This window comes from Leptonychotes weddellii, chromosome 7 (genome assembly GCF_054177405.1).
Source record: "Leptonychotes weddellii isolate Sample4059 chromosome 7, ASM5417740v2, whole genome shotgun sequence".
NCBI lineage: Eukaryota > Metazoa > Chordata > Mammalia > Carnivora > Phocidae > Leptonychotes > Leptonychotes weddellii.
In genome coordinates this window covers 27757256-27775725 of record NC_138375.1, presented here as the reverse complement: position 1 = coordinate 27775725, position 18470 = coordinate 27757256, and the positions used below count along the sequence as shown (strand labels likewise).

Sequence of the window (18470 nt, the reverse complement as noted above, 5' to 3'; positions counted from 1 at the left end):
GATACCAATTTCTATAATTAGTGTCCATCTGCAGAATTTTGCATTATTACTTTAAAGGTCTAAGACACACAAAAAACCCCCATTTTTCTTTTTTCTAGTTTTGCCCCTGCAAAACCAGAGGGAGTGTTCCATAAAGAACAAAAACAGAAGAGCAGTAGTCACTTTGAACATTGGAAGATGCAGAATTTTACCAAGAGATACTTTGTAAATAATAATCATTGTAACTTATTTAAGAACTCTGAAACTTGTAATATGACCTGTGCTGATCTTTAATCCGAGTTGGTACTTCTTTTCAAATACCAGTATTTACGTGATAATACTTTTAACCTGTAGATTTTTCTGATTTGTTGGATACAGCTTCCTTTGAAAGATTTGGTAGGATTTAAGGGGGAAAAAATGTCTTCAGGTTGCTGTTGGGAAGTTTCCAAATGAGCTAGTAGTCATTCTGCAGTATATTTTTGTCCCATCATTTCTAACATAATATGAACTCCAGAAAAACATGCTACAGAAAGCATGGCAATTCCTGCATTGTTCAAAAGGTAAAATCTAAACAATACATTATTTCATTTCTAAAGGAAATTGTACAAAATATAGTTAACATTATGAAACATGTTTTCAGGGAAAATATATGTAACCCGTAAGATGTAACTACATTTTTTTCCTATTAGATCCACCTGATATTCCTCAAAAACTGAACTGTGAGACCTGTGATTTAAAAGAGATTGTCTGTACTTGGAATCCGGGAAGACCAACTGCATTGGTGGGCCCACGCAATACAAGTTACACTTTATTTGAAAGGTAAAAGTCACCAGGGAAAGATGTCAGTGAGGAGCACTTTGGAGGGTATTAAATGACATAGGGAAATGCGATATCTCATTTATGTTATGAGTAAGATATAAAACCTAATATGCTGTATAAAATTGGATATACCATAAATACTGCAAATGACATGCACACAGACTAGATTCGTATGCTTTTTCTAAAAATCCTAGAAGAACCCTCAAATATGAACAGAGACTGTTTCTAGGTAATAGGCTTCTGGGCAGTTATTTTCATCTATTTTCTGAATCATATACATTTTCTTTGCCAAGTATATAGTGCATCTAGAATTAGAAATAAAAACTTTTAAAAAAGATTAATTATTAGAAATTTACCCATTCATTTTTTTCCTGAAGTATTTATCTCTCTTTTAATATTTCTTATTGCTCTCTTAATTCATAGTTTTTCAGGGAAATATGTTAGATTTAAAAGAGTTGAAGCACCAACAAACGAAAGCTATCAGTTATTCTTTCAAATGCGTCCAAATCAAGAAATATATAATTTTACTTTGAATGCTCGCAATCCTCTGGGTCGATCAGAATCAACTATTTTAGTTAACATAACTGAAAAAGGTAAGCTGCTGCATAAACCAGTGTCTTAAAAATAATTTTAGAAGTGGTAAAATGTTTTGAAATTAATGAAAAGTGCTTCTGGGGTTTCCTTTTTATAATTTTCTTTAGAGTTACTTAATTTTATAAGTTTTATTTAAAAATCCTTAAAATGTATAATTTCAAGTTTCACCATTTTATTGAATTCAGATAAAAATTTGTATGAGTCATTTATATAGAAACTTTAAGTGGCTTTATCTAATAGTTTTTGATTCTTGAAAAATTTTTGCCCAATTTTTAAAAGCTTTTTATTTTTTTTTTCAGTCTTTTTATTTTAAAATAATTATAGACTCACAAGTGGTTGCAAAAATAATAAAGCCCCGTGACCTCACCCGGCTTTCTCCGCTTGTGACGTCTTACTAACTACAGTACAATTTCCAAATGAGGCAATCGACCCTGATACAGTACCACAAACTAGACCAGTGAACTGGACTACTGACCTTGCTCAGTTTTCTCAAGTTTCTGTGTGTGTTCAGAGGCGTGTGTGCGTCGATGTGCTTCTGTGCAGTTGGATCCATGTATAGATTCACGGAACCACCAACACAGTCAAGATACAGAACTGGTCTGTCTCCACGAAGAGACTTCCGCTTGCTGCCCCGTTAGCAAACCTCGCCACACTTCCCCGCTACCCACCCCCTACCCCATGCTCCTGCATCCCTGTCCCCAGGCAACATCTACTCAGTTCTTCATCTCTGTGTTTGAGATCCTCTGTCATTTTGAAGTGTTGTATAAATGGAATCCTACAATACCTAGCCTTTTTTCACTAAGGGCAATGTCCTTGAGATCCATCCAGCTTGCTGTGTTTATCAATAAGTGGTTTGTTCCTTCTTCTTGCTGATGATTCTGGGACTTTTACCAGCCCTAGTAATATGTAGTTCAAAATAGAAATAAAATATGGCCCTTCTTCTTAGCATTCATTCCCGTGGGCATTCCACTGCGTCGACTGCATGCAGGCTCTGCAGTCCAGAGGCCTTCTCTTAGAGCCTCTCGGTTAGTGGAGAAAGGCTTAAACCAAATGCATTATAACAGAGCCTAGCAAGTGCTTAGTGCAACTGATCTTGTTGCCCTATTTGTAGATGTAAGTACACTTCTATTAATTATTCCTCCTCATCATTTTTGTTGTTTCCTGGTTTTTCCTAAGGTCAGAAGAGCTACATTTTGTACTTGAGTGGTAGTGTTAGTATTTGTCTGCCCTCCGCCTTTCGACCTTATTTTCACACGGTTCCTTCTTCCCACTCACATGGGCCTAAGTGCTATCACCAGCATCGTGTGCGGCTTGTTCCACTGTTGTACTGTTCTTGCCAAGACCCAATCGGAAATGCTCTTCTGCATCCGTTTTGCCAATTTTAGTCAGATTCTTCCTTCCAAGCTCATCTTAAGTCCCATCTTCACTCGAAGACTTTCCCTACCACACTTGTATCTCAATTCCTGTAGCCGCTAAGAGCTGTACCACACATTTCCAACTTAGCATATAGACTCTTGTTCATTGTCTCTCTCTTTTTTTTTGTCACTCTGCAAATAAATTAGGGGTTCCTTAAAGGTAGAGATTATGATCCTACTACCTTTTGGTATTCCTGATGCCAGTCTAGGAACCTTGAATGTGGTTGGTGGCACGATACCAGCAGTGAAAGTGAGGTCTGTGTATGCCATGGGTACTGAGTGGAATATTGTTGATCGGTACTAATGCTACCTCTCTTGTTTCTTGTTGTTGGTCTTTTTTTTTGGTTATTTTTTTTTAATTGTCATTTATTGTATTCTTAAGTAGCTTTTAAAGTAATCTTTACAAATTATATTTACAGTCTATCCTCGAATTCCTACTTCAATCAGAGTAAAGGATATTAATTCAACCGCTGTTACACTTTCCTGGCATTTACCAGGCAACTTTGGAAAGATTAAACTTTTATGTCAAATTGAAATTAACACAACTAACTCAGTCCAAGAATTGGTAAGATTTTTCTATAAACTTCCTTTGAGGTTACTTTGGATAAAATATTTTTCAAAACTAATTAAAGAAATTGATAGCAGAAGCTCTCAGATGATTTATTATAGAAATTTACTAAGAACTAAGACATTATGTATCAGTGTAATGACAGCATTATATTTAGCACTTGAAAACAGTTAAAATCCTGGGTATTGTAGAACGTGAGTTTGACTTTTACTACTCAGAATGTTACCAGGTCTAATATAGTACCTGGCACATGGCTGGTACTCAGCAAATTTGAACATGAATGAATAGTTTTTGCTATAACCTTTAGCATCAGTTAATGGACTGATAAGCACCAGAGAGAAGATGCGATTTCTAAAACTGCCAAGTGCAGCAATAGGAGCAAGTTCTAAGTCAGAATGTGGTCGTTATAAGTCAGAACATGACTTTTTAAAATACATTTCAGATACTTGGCTTGACTTTTGTAGTGTACCATCTTGTAATTTGTGGTAAGTCCAAAATAAAAGATATTGTAGTGAAAATACTCATTTGGAAACTTACTGATGATTGCTAGAAAATCAGTCAAATGCCAGAATATAATCCGAAAAACTCCTTTATAATTCGTAACTGGGAGCTCAGAGGATTTCCTGAGGCATGCAGATCCTCAGATTTTTTAAATTATGTCATTTTAATTTTACATAATTTAAATAAGAATTTGTTGAATATTCTACATGTTTAGCACCATACTAGAAGTTCTAAGTGCCCTATTAAAAAAATGCATCAGATGATGCCTGCCTCAAAGAAGCTTCCAAATATAGCTGACTAATGTACTTAATCCTCAAGGTCATCTTAGATTACTAAAGTATATTAAGGCTTGTTGTATTACCATTAGCCATTGACCAGTGAACAAGATTATATCATCTTTTCTGCATAATTTAATTGATCATTATTACTTAGACCCAGTATTTGAATTAAAATGATACCTAAATATATTGTTACTACAGGGCATAATTCCACAGATTTGGTATTTATGTAAAAATTAAAATATTTTGGTGGATGAACTGTCGTTAGTCTTACAAAGGTAAACTCACATGGACATTTAGTCAATTTATGTTATAAATTTGGGTGGTTTATCAAAAATGTGTGTTTATGTGTTATATATATATGTGGATTCTTACATGACGTTACATATACATATACATATTGATTTGCTTTCTAATAGCGGAATGTCACAATCAAAGGAGTAGAAAATTCAAGTTATCTTGTGGCTGTGGACAAGTTAAATCCATATACTATATATACTTTTCGGATTCGCTGTTCTACTGAAACTTTCTGGAAATGGAGCAAATGGAGCAATGAAAAAAAATATTTAACCACAGAAGCCAGTAAGTTAAGTCAGTGGTTTATAGCTGATTATTACTATGGATCTTGACATTTTACAACTTATTTTTAAAGAAAATGTCACCAAAGTGAGTAAAAGGAGAAAGCTTGAATTGCATAATTGTGTAATATCTCCTAGTAAAATATCATGGTGGCTCTAAGGTTTGTGCTCCTACGGGCAGCCGCTTGGCCTGTGTTGTGGGGAAGACCAGGCCTGTCTGCAGGATGTTTACAGCTGTGTCCTAAGATGATGCAGAGGAAACAGACTCAAAACTGTGATGAGATTATGGGTGATTTCTTTGACACTCTTTCCTCCTCTTCTAGAATTTTGGTAACCTATTTAGATGACTTTACTGAAGACAATTGTTAATAAAGAGAATTTGTTGGAATTTTTATTTGTGACCTAGGCTTGAGAAATGGATGGGGCCAGAGGTCTTGAACTTAGTTTCTGCAGTACATGGAGGTCAAAATAGGTACAAAATTAGGTAACTGGTTTTCTGAGTATGATAATTCCCAAAGATGGAATGAGATTCTATCCTTGAATAATCAGATGTCAGCTTTAAAAGTCAAAAACAAAAAAACTTAGAAATAGGTATGATTTTCGGGAGTCATTCAACAAAGGATAGCAAAAGCTTTATTTGCACTAGATAATATAGGGAATATGAAACTTCTTCCAGGGGCACCTAGGTGTCTCAGTTGGTTAAGCATCTAACTCTTGATTTCAGTTAAGGTCATGATCTCAGTGTCCTGGGATCAAGCCCCACTTCGGGCTCCACACTCAGTGGGCAGTCTGCTTGAGGATTTTCTCTCTCCCTCTCCTTTTGCCCCTCCCCCAGCTTGTGTGCATTCCCCCCCCCCACAAATAAACGAATCTTCTTTAAAAAACTTCTTCCAAAAAATTAATGAACAACAAAACAAAAAATGATAGATGTTAATCCAGATTTTTGCCTCTCCACATGAAGGAAGGTTAGAGAGGTGGGAGAAGCTTTGTGATATATGTAAAAAAACTATTTGGATCATCAAAACTGAATGCTGTGCACGAGTCCAGTGTATTTAGTTATCCGTTGCTACCTGGCAAATTACCCTAAAATTCAGTGGCTTAAAACAGTAAACATACTATCTCACAGTGAGTATAGGTCAGAAATTGAGAAGCAGCTTAGCTGAGTAGCTCTGGCTTATAGTCTCTCATGAGACCACAGTGTGGACATAGATAGGGGCTGCAGTCTTGCCCAGGGCCAGAGAATCTGTTTTCAAGATGGCTCACACAGTGGCTGTTCCTCACCATGCAGGTCTCTCCATAGTGCTGCAGAGTATCCTCATAACATGGCAGCTAGCTCCTCCTAGACTTAGTGAGTAGAGGGAAAACATGGCAGCCTCCACAATGCCTTTTATGACCTCACTTCAGAAGGGAGCTACCATCGTATCTGTCATACCCTGTTGGTCACACAGGCCAATGCTGTTATGGTGTGGGAGGGGACCACACACAGGCAGGCTTGCCAGGAGGTGTGACCAATACTGATCCTTTGGAGACTGGCTACCACAGGAGCTTTTGCCTTCAGTTGATGAGCTGCTGTTGCCAAGAGAAAATATTTTATTTATACCTCACTGAGATTATAGAATTAATTCACTTAACAAATATTTACTGAGGGACGCCTGGGTGGCTCAGTCGGTTGAGCGGCTGACTCTTGGTTTTAGCTCAGGTCATGATCTCATGGGTCATAGGATTGAGCCCCACATGGGGCTCCACGCTTAGCAGGGAGTCTGCTTGAAGGTTCTCTCCCTTTCTCCCACCCCATTCGCGTGCATGCTCTTTCAAATAAATAAATCTTAAAAAAAAAATAATGGGCACCCACTATATGTCAGGAACTGTGGTAGTCACCAGGGATATAGCACTGAATAAAACAGTCTCTGCCCATGGAGTTTATAGGAATAGAGAATTAGAAATAAAGTTTTAGAAATAGTTTGCTGGGTACTGCCACAGAGAAAAATAAAGCCTAGAAAGGGGACTAGGGAGAGAAGGTGACGGGAGGAGGGGTTGTAATTTTAAATAGGGTAGCTAGAAAAGACCTCACTAGTAAAGTCACATTGGAGCTGAGATACGGAGGAGAGGAGATGATCCCGGGGAGGAGAGTTTCTGCTCTCAGGAAGAGCAGTCACGGAAAGCACAGGAAGCCTGAGGCAGGTGGTCCAACACGTCTGAGGAGCCCCCGGAAGCCTGTGCTCGGCCCTAGCCGACTTGAGCAAGGGGAGGTAGGAGGATGTGAGACAGAGCAGCATCCCTTAGTCCATTCTAAGGGGCCTCTTGTTTTGTGGGCATTGAGAGCTCAGCTTTTTCTTTTCAAAAATTTTTTTTTTAAGATTTTATTTATTTGTGAGAGAGAGAATGAGAGACAGAGAACATGAGAGGGAGGAGGGTCAGAGGGAGAAGCAGACTCCCTGCTGAGCAGGGAGCCTGATGTGGGACTCGATCCTGGGACTCCAGGATCATGACCTGAGCCGAAGGCAGTCGCTTAACCAACTGAGCCACCCAGGCGCCCGAGAGCTCAGCTTTTTCATTGTTTCATTTCTGAGTGGCCACTGAACTGCTTCACATTTTTACGGAGAATTCTAAAAACGTAGGGAAAAATCTCAAGCACCTCTGTCTCAATTATTGATATTATCAGCTGACATACAATACACATCTTCAGATGCTAACTTTGAAATCTCTTTCCTAGTTCCTTCAAAGGGACCAGATACGTGGAGAGAATGGAGTTCTGATGGAAAAAATTTAATAATCTATTGGAAGGTAAATACCTGATTTTCCCCTGAATATTTACATAACGATATTGGGCTAAACTACTTAACTTACGAATGGTACTTGAGTGATCCAGAAACCCGGGTTTCCGAGACTGGCTCTTCACAGTCCTGCTGCAAATCTAACCTGGCTCCTCCCAACCCCCCGACTCCTCATCACGCCCCATTCACCACAGTCAGTTTGGTGAAGATCTTCTCTGACAGCTCTGAGCATTCTTCAGTTTGATTTCATGAAGCCTGTAAAGGACCTCAGGATTTCATGAATTCCATCTGTCTCACTCAAACCGGAAACATAGCAAGAAGCTACAAGTTAGAATCTCCGTTGTGTTGATGCTATGCTTTTTTCTCCAATGAGTAGGAAACTTTTTACTATCTCATATGTAATTTGTTTTCCCTTAGTTGTATTATTATATGCCACTTAAAAAAGGTTTTCATGGTTTTGTACAGTTTTTAGATATAATATAAATTGCATTATGGTTTCACTAGTTTTTCTCTACTAGAGCAGACATTTTTGTTGCTATAATTTTTATCTGATTTGCAGGGATCAAACATCAAAACATCAAACATCAAAAACAAACATTTGTTTTCTATATCAGATTTTATAAGAGCAGTCATAATTGGATTCCTTTGACTGGTGAATTTTGTTACTGATAGTAAAACATTTTTATAAAAATTTGACAGCGGTACAGCTTTGAGTAAAGTCTGTGTGCAAATTCATCGTGAGTTCCGTTGCTTTGTGATGGTCTGTATATGGCTGTGTAGCCCTCTTAATCTTGATTAGAAAATCCGCTGGCTACTCACAGTTGTCTGTGAGATTTCCTGATGATGTAGTAACAATTATACAGCCACTTCAGTGTGTCACTTCTCAGCCTTTCGGCTAAGATCAGGTGTAGTATCTGTTCGTAACGGTTTAATGCCTGATACGTCCTCTGTCCGAAGACAATATATCACATGGGTTTTTGGAATTAGGAGAAAGGATAGGAGCTCAGTCTGCCCACTCCACACATCAGCCTGGTGTTGCAGGACCATTACTTCAGTGTAGAGAAAGTTTGGGATGTTGTTTAAACTAGATGAATGCCTAACCAAAGATTAAAAATACTGAGGTGATTGTAACTTCAGAGACTAGGTTGATGGTTCTGCTGTTTGCCAAGGAGGAGCATATTTGGGTGGAAAATGAAGTTGTTTGGGGTTGACTTTTTCAAAATGTATTCTAAAAATATGTGCCACTGGGATGTCCAAGTAGAGTCCAATAGGTGGTGGTTTGGTGTGAGGCTCTGGAGTTCAGGGGAGAAGTCGGAGCTAAAGACACAGCTTTGAGTAGCATGTAAGTGGGATCACTCAGGGAGAGCATGCAGGGTGGAAAGAGGCCAAGGGTGGACCCCTGGGTCTAAGTGATAGCAGCGTATAAAGGACCAGCAAAGGAGGAGGATCCAGCAGAGGAGAGTGGGAAGGTTAGAGGACAGGAAGACCAGAAAAAAATGGTAAAGCAGAAGCCAAGGGTGGGGATTCTGTGAAGGAGTGAGCGGTCAGCAGCGTCACACGAAGCCCGTGAGCCTTAGGATGGTAATGGGTCCAATAGACCAGGCCATCAGGGAGTCACTGTTACGGAGCAGTGTTTTCAGCAGAGTATTAACATCAAGGTCAGTCTGGATCAGAGGGTCCCGTGCATTGTCGTATAGTCTTGAAAAGCAGTTCAGCTCCACAAATAAAAAGGTTTGAATGTTTCCTTATATCCAGTAAGTCTACTTTGGAAATCCACATTAAAGAATTAATCCTAACTATGAAAAAGAAAAAAGGGGCATGAAAAGGTACACCAAAGTATTATTTTAGTATTGTGAAAAGTTGGAAACAACTTGAATTTCATTTATTTAAGGAATATTCAAGTAAACTACTAAAAATACTACATAAAATATAAAGCCATTAAAGTGTATATATTATGAACAAGTATATTATAGAAAGGTGAAAAAAAGATAAGGTTGTATGATTAAAACAATGTTAATTAAAAAAGCTACATCTTAGAAAAACAACTTGAAGAAAATATCAAAATGTAAGAGTATTTAAGAAATGGGAATATGGGAGCATTTTACGGTTTTTTTTTTTTTTAACTTTTGTATCGTTTCCAAATTTTCTGGTAATGGGCATGTACTATTTTAAGAAAATAATAAATGTTTTTTAAAAACTATGATGCCATATTTTTTTTTTAAGTTTTATTTATTTAAGTATTCTCTACCAGCATGGGGCTCAACTCATAGCCCTGAGATCACGAGTCACATGCTGCACTGGCTGAGCCAGCCAGCCAGCCACCCTGATGCCATAATTTTTTATGTTTTGTTTGATAGAGCAGTCATTCCTGTTACTTTTTTTGTTTTGCTTCTGAAAAATGTGAGGCTAAGACTGGTTTGCATTTCCTTAATTTTTAAATTTCTCTGCGCTCTTATTGCTTACGGTAAGTATAGTTTTTCTTTAGCATCACTTCCCTGACCTGTCCTGGCCTCGGTGCCTCTTAAATCTGTGTCTGACACCGTTCACAACTCCCTTGATTCTGCTGTTACCTTGTCATGATTGACGCAGTGCCTGGTTTAGACTTGATGGTCTTGCCTCATCACACGGCCGGTTTTGCAGGTTTCTTGACAGAATTTATTTTTCTGTTTCTCATAGCCTTTACCCATTAATGAAGCGAATGGGAAAATACTTTCCTATAATGTATCATGTTCACTCGATGAGGAGACACAGTCCCTTTCTGAGATCCCTGATCCTCAACACAAGGCAGAACTACAACTTGATAAAAATGACTACATCATCAGTGTGGTGGCAAAAAATTCTGTTGGCTCATCGCCACCTTCTAAAATAGCTAGTATGGAAATTCCAAATGGTGAGTACTTAAGATAATGTAGTATATAAGAACAGGAAATTAAAGTGAAACATTTTAAGGGGTGTTTGCTTGCTCTTATAAGGTCAGCTCTCTTCTCATATCCCCTGCTGCTGCTGATCCATGAAGAGGAACAAGCCGATTAATGTCCAGAATTCAATGAGAGACAGCAGTTATTCATCCTTAGGGATGACTCCAGACTCTGTGCTGTTGGATAAAATAATGAGTGTACCCAGTTACTTTAGTGCATAGTGTTGGAGAGTTGTGGTGGTGGATATTACTCTTAGTAGGAAATGTTTCAGCCATTTATTTCTCCTAAGACCACGGGAGCTGATGCTATATCAGCTGGGCTGTTTTACAAATGTCAGACAGGAAATATAATTAACGTATTTTTAATGGCGGCTTTGTCGACAAGACATTCTTTATTAATAGGAACCCTTTATTGATAAATTCTTTTTAAAGTCTAAATTAGATCTTCAATATAAGCTTTAAAAAGTCACCATGGTGCAATTTTAAAATTAACTTAGTGCCTTTCTTTAAATGTATTACCAGTAATCCATAATATTTAATCCATAGCCACTTCTGCCTCTTAGGTCATTCCTCTTCCAGGTCATTCCCTGCTCCCCCCCCCATTTTGCTGTCCTGTCCCAAAATGGGGGTGCCTGCCTATGACCACCCACTCCTAAAGGAAGAAAAGTTGGTGGATCCGGTCACGGTCCTCCAAATATCTTTTCAACTCTTTTTTTTTTTTTTTTTAAGATTTTATTTATTTATTTGAGAGAGAGAAAGAGCACAGTGGGGGAGGGTGGGGCAGAGGGAGAGGGAGAAGCAGGCTCCCTGCTGAGCAAGGAGCCCAACACGGGACTCGATCCCAGGACCCTGGGATCATGACCTGAGCCGAAGGCAGACGCCTAACCGGCTGAGCCACCCAGGCGCCCCTGGTCCCACAGCTTTTTGATCCCGCTGCATGTCAGCCGATTCTCCATTCCTCAGCCCGTCTCCAGGAGCCCCTTCATAGGCTTGAGAGGAAGAGAAGGGCTGGTCCATCCACTTGCTCACCACTCGTTATTGTGCTCCTACTCTGTAGGTCTGGCCCCGGGGTTGGGGTTGCAGGCACAGGCCCCCGCCCACTCTCACAGAGCTCACATCCGTAGTGGGCGAGGAGAAGAGAGATTGGGACTGGCCACTCATGCTCTGCTCCTGCCTGCCACCTGTGTTGCTACCCTCCTCTAGTGCCCGCATGCCCTCAGCCCCGTCCGTCCTGGCCCTGACCTGCACACCCCAGCATGCTGCGTCACCACCTGTCCGAGGTGCCCTTGCATTACTTTTTCCAGCTTCTGAGTTTATCTGTACATCCGGGTAATTACCTTTTTACAGCAAAAATAACAGAGCAACACTTCTAAACTTTGCTAGAAGTTTATCTAGTTTGAGCACTCTTTTAAAATTTCTGTCCAATGAAGTAGTTTTTCTAACTCCTGCCCATTTTCATGAGATTTACTTCTGTTACTGTTTTTAATACAAGTAACATGTACTTCTTTCTTGTTGAAGATGATCTCAAAGTGGAGCAGGCTGTCGGAATGGGAAATGGAATTCTCCTCACTTGGAATTATGATCCCAATATGACCTGTGACTATGTTATTAAATGGTGTAACTCATCTCGGTCTGAACCCTGCCTTATGGACTGGAAAAAAGTCCCTTCAAACAGCACTGAAGCTGTAATAGAATCTGGTAAGATGAACTCAGAGTTGCCTCTCAGTGAAAGCTGTTACAAAATATTTTTAAAAGAGCCATACATGGTGTGACTGGGTATAATGAGTGATCATTTTCCCCCTTACCACTGGAGTGGGTGTGAATTGACCTTTCTGGAAAGTGCTTTGTAGCAGTGTGTGTATCAAAGGGTTTGTATCTTTTTAATCTAGTAATTGTCTAGGAATTTATTCTAAGAAATAATCAGAGAGCAACACAGGATTGCATCTAAGAAGGTTCACCGTAGTGTTATTTATAATCACAAAAATTGAAACCCCAAATAGCAAATAGGAGAATGAGTAAATTACAGTGTATCTGTAAAGTGGAATGTTAAGTAGCAGCCCAGATTGCGACAAAGCAATGGAGGAATGCTCCTGAAGAAAGGAGACCATGAAGCCCTAAGCACTGTGGTCTCACCCCTCGTCCTTGGCCTCTGTTGCCCAAGCGCAGGTTACTGGGCAGAGCCGAGAACAAAGGCCTTGCTTCCATCACCACTGATGTCGGACAAGGGCCATCCGTGTGGCAGGGGGCACAGTGTGTGGTGGGGCGGGGGGGGGGGGGAACAGTGCCCAGCGCCTGACTGTTGACAAGCCAGGAGTCCTGTAAAGGGGAGCTGCTTTTGCTAGGAGCAACCTCTAAAGTTCAGCCATGAGGAGTCTGTAGTAACCTGCAGGCTAATGCAGCCTGGTCCTTGGATATCACAGCCCTGTTTCCACCATCATTGTTCCTTCTGAGTAGCTGGTGAGTGTTCTATGCCTCTACCCTTGGGAATTCTGGGCTGGTCCGAGTGCAGTGGTGTTTACCCTTGGGAATTCTAGAACCTGCCGCCTTGGTGGTGATGCTCCTCAGAGTCATTCCTCTGTCCTGGTTCTCCCTTACGTTGAGGTGAAGCTCAGGAGAGCAAGCAGCTGCTGATACTTCTCTCCCAGGAGCCAGTGCTACCCACTTATTTCACCATCAAATGGTGAAGATGAGTCCCATCCAGTAGATTAGTCCAAGTGGGTTTAGATTATTTGCCAGTTCTACTTGAGATACTTGGTGGTCCCTTTATCCTTTCTTAGAGCCTGCCTCCCTTATCAGGGTGCCTGGCACACCCCACCCTCCTCTCCTGCACCTCCCCTTTGCACTCCCCCCACCTGTAGCTGCCTAAGCCTTATGCCAGCCTCGTCAACGCCATGTGAATTCTCGTCCCTTTTCCACCTCTCTCACCTGGGCTTTGAGAATAACCAGGGTGGACTGGGGCAGGCTCGGTGGTGTGGAGAGGGTTCTCCTTAGACAGAGTGCCTGGGGACAGAGATTTAATCTGAGACCTGTAGGAATAGAGGGAGAACCTCCCGTGTCACGGCAGATGAGCAGAGGCCCCACAGTGGTTGAGAAAGGCTCGGAGAAGTCAGGTGACTTGCCCAAGTTCACAGAACCAGCGTGTGACAGCACCAGGATTCAAATTCAAAGCAGTTCAGAGCCTCAGGAGACCAGGAATTGTCTCTCTTATTGACTGCTGCTGGGACAGCGCGTGGCTACAGGAGACACTTCTTGTCCCTTTCTCAACCTAGTCATCTATTCATTCAACTGTCCTGTCTATTTATGACCTCAAAACACAGAAGTAATGCCATAACCCCCACTCGGGCTCTTTTTCTTTTTAAGGCAGCAGAACCCTATAGAATATTGATATATTTCATTGTGACACTAGGTACAGATTTACTAACCTACATGCAGATTAAAATAACCTCAGGCATGCCTGTCCCCAAAGAAAAAAGTTACAAACTGATGTTAGAGGTTGGCCATCTCACTTTCGAGCTTGTAGAACCACTGGTGTTCCGTGGGAACGTAATTGAAGAATAGGTGCTCTGACCACACCAGAAGAGTTGCTTTCCACTAATTAAATGTAATCCCACATGCTGCCATTTTCCCCCTTGGCAGTATGTTCTTCCTGGACCACCACTGATGAGCTCCTCATTGCCTTTTAAGGCCCTGTTCAGATGTCACTTCTTGGTGGCTTTTCGTGATATTCTTAGGCTCATTTGGTCCCATGGTAAAGGTGCCCCAGCCTGTGATAGGTCCCTGTAGTCTAGAACATTGTGTCTTGGTTACCCCCATTCATCTGTCTCCCCAGCACTCTGCAAGCCTTTCCAGGCCATGGGCCACACTGTGTCCACCTTTGTGTTCCCAACATTTCAAACGTTGCATTGTGTCGAGGTATTTCAAAAGGGGCTTTTTGAACTGAAGTTAAGATGCTTCTCTTGCGTGTCTTGTGAAATTAACTCAAGGGCACTAAATAGCAATGCTATATAGAGAAACAGACTTTATGGGCCAGCATACCTTGAAGCAGCAAAGTAGAGTGGAAAGGTTGGTATCTGCTTTTTGGCTAGGGCAGGAAGGGCTTTCCAGAGGCTCAACATGGACCTGGGATTGGCTAGTAAACTGACCCTGGCCCAAATCTGGAAAGAAGTCATCATTGCTTAATCTAAAGAAACAAAATGAAAGCCTTGACCGCTGTTTTCTCCCTCCAAGGCCACATCATGTTACAATGCTGTTCATTACAACAGAAGTGAATTTGTTTAATTTTTCTTCAGTAATTTTTCACTCTGAATATTTATCAATTTTGAAAATATGGCTGTATTTTTTTATGATAAGAAAACATCTTTAAAATTAGCTTTGGAAATTTCAGAATAAGTGACTATAAGTTTGATATTTCTAAAATAGATGTTCATAGTAATATGTACTTAACGAAAGTTAATTGTGTTCCTCCTGTAGATCAGTTTCGACCAGGTGTAAGATACAATTTTTTTCTGTATGGGTGCAGAAATCAAGGATATCAGTTACTACGTTCTATAATTGGATATATAGAAGAACTGGGTAAGTTAAGTGGGTAAGTTTTCTTAAGAGTCCAAGGTAACATGAGAAATTAGAAATCAACAGCAGTTGCAAGATTGAATTCTAAAAATAGATTGAATTGACATGTTTAGTTCAAGGAAGGAAAAGTAATTTGCATGATAAAATTACTCGTGATTATGTAAACTTAATTTCTTTAATGTTTATATTTCACAATTTTACTGTTGTCATTGAGGAAATGAAATCCTAATTTTGATGTCAAAGAGATTTAATTTGCACTTCAACACGTTTAATAAAACCATTAACTTCAAGACCGTGTACAGAGGGGAAACACAATTCTGTGTGAGTAGCCGCTTACAGATTTTGCCGAGGGTGCTTCCCCGGGTGTGTATGTTGTGAGACCCCCCTGTGTGCCTCTGGTCATTAGCATGCGAGCTTCACAGGAGCAGGGCTTATGAGAGCATCTCTGAAAGTGTGACTTACTAGAGAATAAAGCTCTCATCCCAGATTCAGTTATTTTTGAGGATACAACTCTCATTAAATGTTGGTGTCTTACTCTGTACCCGTAAGCTCTCCTTTAGCTGTGGATGCTTTTCCCTTTACAGCTCCGATTGTTGCGCCAAATTTTACTGTGGAGGACACATCCGCAGATTCCATATTAGTAAAATGGGAAGATATTCCTGTGGAAGAGCTCAGAGGCTTTTTAAGAGGATATTTATTTTATTTTGAAAAAGGAGAGAGAGACACATCTAAAATAAGGGGTTTGGAATCAGGTAAGTCACTTACTACAGCGAGAACAGTATTTTCTAGAAGTTCTCATTAACCCCCCCACACACACACACACAAAAAAAGACAGAAAACAAAAACAAAAAAAACAAGGAAAGAAAAAGAAGTGCTGCTGAGTAATGTAATACTGGTTTCTAAAACTGAAAAATAGGTAAATGAAAATGTATGAATATGAGAATTTTAGGATTTTAGTATGTGATAAATGACATGTACTATCTTTCATTTAAATTATTTTGCAGACTGATTATAAACCCCGTAGGACAGAGACCGTCTCTTAGCAATCTTGTTTGATGCATAAAATAGCATCTCACATAGGTTATTTAAAAAAAAAAAGTTTCTAAAAAAATTCTAATAATGGAGGAGAAAAGCTCAGGAACCCAAAGAAGGGCTCCGGAGCCTTGCTATTATCTGACAAAGAGCCGTCCGCACAGTTAGCTGTGGACTTGATGAGCTGGCAAGCTTAACTGACTTAATCGGGGATGTGTGCATCTATTAGATCTTTAAAAGTACAGTCAGTCGTTGACAGTTGGTAAGCGTATGTCCAAAAGACCATAGAGAATTTTCAGATTTACATATACAGAGGTGTTTATGCAAACTTCTGGCCTCTCCTTAAATTACATTTCTGTTGGGAGTCAGATGTTTCCTATACATAGCCACATAACACAAGCATATCATCTTTTCATTTTGAAAGCTCTCCTTTCCCTTAATGACCTCACCTCAGAAAAAAACCATTTTAATTATTTAATGCCTGTCTGACAAGCGGAGACCACAGTGCTGCATGCAGATGCTGACTGGGCTTTAGCTAAGGCACTTCCCTGCGCAGCAGCATTAGATGTGCCCCTCCCCCACACCGCTAAGGTCTGCATTTCCTGAACCTTCACAGTTGCCTGTGAATGAGAAAAACCCTACATACAAAGTTTTACAAATATCCAGAGTCTAGTGAAATTTTTCTCCAGATGTTCAGAAATTTTACACTTGTACCAGTTAAAATTCTAACACCTAGACTTCCATTTAGACATGATGGATTGGTCACTAAAGTTAAAGAGGAAAAAAAAGCATAAAGCCACAAAAACAAAGAGAACCAGACAGGCAAGAGTACACCACATTTGGGCATTTTGGGTGTGATGGAGTGGGACAGATGACCTGGAGGATGGTGAAATCTAGGTGGACATTCAGGCTTTGGCGAGAAATAATTTGACTCATCCTGTGGGCCAGGATTGGAGGCTGGTGGTTAGGATGGATATGGGCTGAACAGTGAGGGCTGACTGAAAGTCTGTAAGGAGCAGTGAGAACCCCCAAGTCGTACAGGGACTTCATGCAGCTAACGTGAGTGCTTGCTCCCCTGCCTGAAGACAAACTGAACCAGAGAGCCTCCAAAGAGGGGGACAACCTAGTGAGCAGTGTGATCTTCCCTGCCCCTCCTTCCTCTAAAGGAAGCTAATAGGACATCTTCAGCTAGGCCTATTTCCCCGGATGAGATTAGGGGGTCTTTCTTTGGAAAAAAAAAAAATGGTCCCTGAGGAAAGACATGAAAGGTGCTGATACTGGGGAGCTGTCCCAGTGAAAGGCCAGAAATTGACTGGTCATTCCCCACCAGTGGTAAGTGAAGCCCACCAACCAGTAAGCTCCACCCGTTCACAGTGACCTTTCAGTGGCCCACTCTTAACCATGACTAGCAGCCAGGGATAACCACATGGTTGAGAAAGATTCTAACGTGGGGACAGAAACCAGAAGGAATTAGAGAAAACAGATGCAGCATAGGGAAACAAATTTAAAACAAAAAACAAAACTATCCTCACATAGTTGGGATTCCCTGTATTTAACTGATGTTATAAATAAGAACAGTCAGAAGATAGGTAAGAACTCATCAAAATTAAAAATACAATCAAAGAAAATTTTAAAGAATTAAATAGAAGATAGAGAAATTAAATGGGAGATAGAGAAATTCTTCCCCAAATTAGACAAATGCTGAGGAGAAAACTTGGAGTAGAAAGATGAGGAAGTTGGAGTACATGGAGACCTGTGCTGTCATGGGGTTCGGGGGAGGGGGGAATAGAAGGAAATTAACCAAAGAAAGAGCGTAAGAATATTTCCCAGAACTTAAAGACTAGGATACACAGAGTAAAAACACCCATTAAGTACACAGTAAGGTAAATAGAAAAAAAGTCTACACCAAAGTAGGTTGTCATGAATTTCCCGAGCACCTCATACATAAAGAATAAGTCCTAGAAACAGAAAAGTCGCTCAGGTGCAAGGCCTCAGGGATGGAAGGGGCCTTGGACTTCTCAGCAGCACAGCAGATGCCGGAAGACAGCACGGCCATGTCTTCAAGATACTGAGTGAAAATTCTTTCCAGCCTAGCAGTCTGTTCTGTCAGTGGAAGCCAGTGAGAGAGCAGAATGAAGGCATTTTCAGACCCGTCGAGCTGCAGATACTTCCTTCCCCGTGTCCCCTTCTCAGGCGCAGGTTCTAGAACAGTGGGTCAGCCTGAGGAAGCAAGCAGGACAGGGAGGTCCGGGAGGGCGGGAGCTGGGAAGGCCTGGGTCTGGAGCGGATACCCTGGGGAGGGGGCCCTGGGAGGACGTGGGCTGGGGTTGGGTGGCCAGTCATGGCACTGGGATTTTGTTGCGTTGGGCCATGTGGAAAATCGCACTGAATATTCACAGGAGGATGTGGGAGGAATTAGGGATTGGTACATTAAGCAAATGAGGAA

The 18470-nt window shown here is 40.7% G+C and overlaps 1 protein-coding gene and 1 non-coding gene across 5 annotated transcripts in view; both read left to right on the top strand.

Annotated features, from left to right (window-relative positions):
* The window catches only part of LIFR (LIF receptor subunit alpha), a 78219-nt gene that overhangs the window by 47902 nt on the left and 11847 nt on the right, over positions 1 to 18470 (top strand). For all 4 annotated transcript variants that reach the window (XM_081826035.1, XM_081826032.1, XM_081826034.1 and 1 more), the window contains 9 exons: positions 669 to 798; positions 1222 to 1391; positions 3227 to 3372; positions 4574 to 4736; positions 7446 to 7516; positions 10183 to 10396; positions 11942 to 12121; positions 14894 to 14995; positions 15577 to 15744. In XM_081826035.1, the coding sequence (XP_081682161.1) occupies positions 669 to 798; positions 1222 to 1391; positions 3227 to 3372; positions 4574 to 4736; positions 7446 to 7516; positions 10183 to 10396; positions 11942 to 12121; positions 14894 to 14995; positions 15577 to 15744 (1344 nt within the window). The remainder of the gene's footprint in view (positions 1 to 668; positions 799 to 1221; positions 1392 to 3226; positions 3373 to 4573; positions 4737 to 7445; positions 7517 to 10182; positions 10397 to 11941; positions 12122 to 14893; positions 14996 to 15576; positions 15745 to 18470) is intronic.
* Positions 8382 to 8571, top strand: LOC115944735 (U2 spliceosomal RNA). Its single transcript, XR_004079247.1, has one exon. It is a non-coding gene; the product is annotated as a U2 spliceosomal RNA (small nuclear RNA).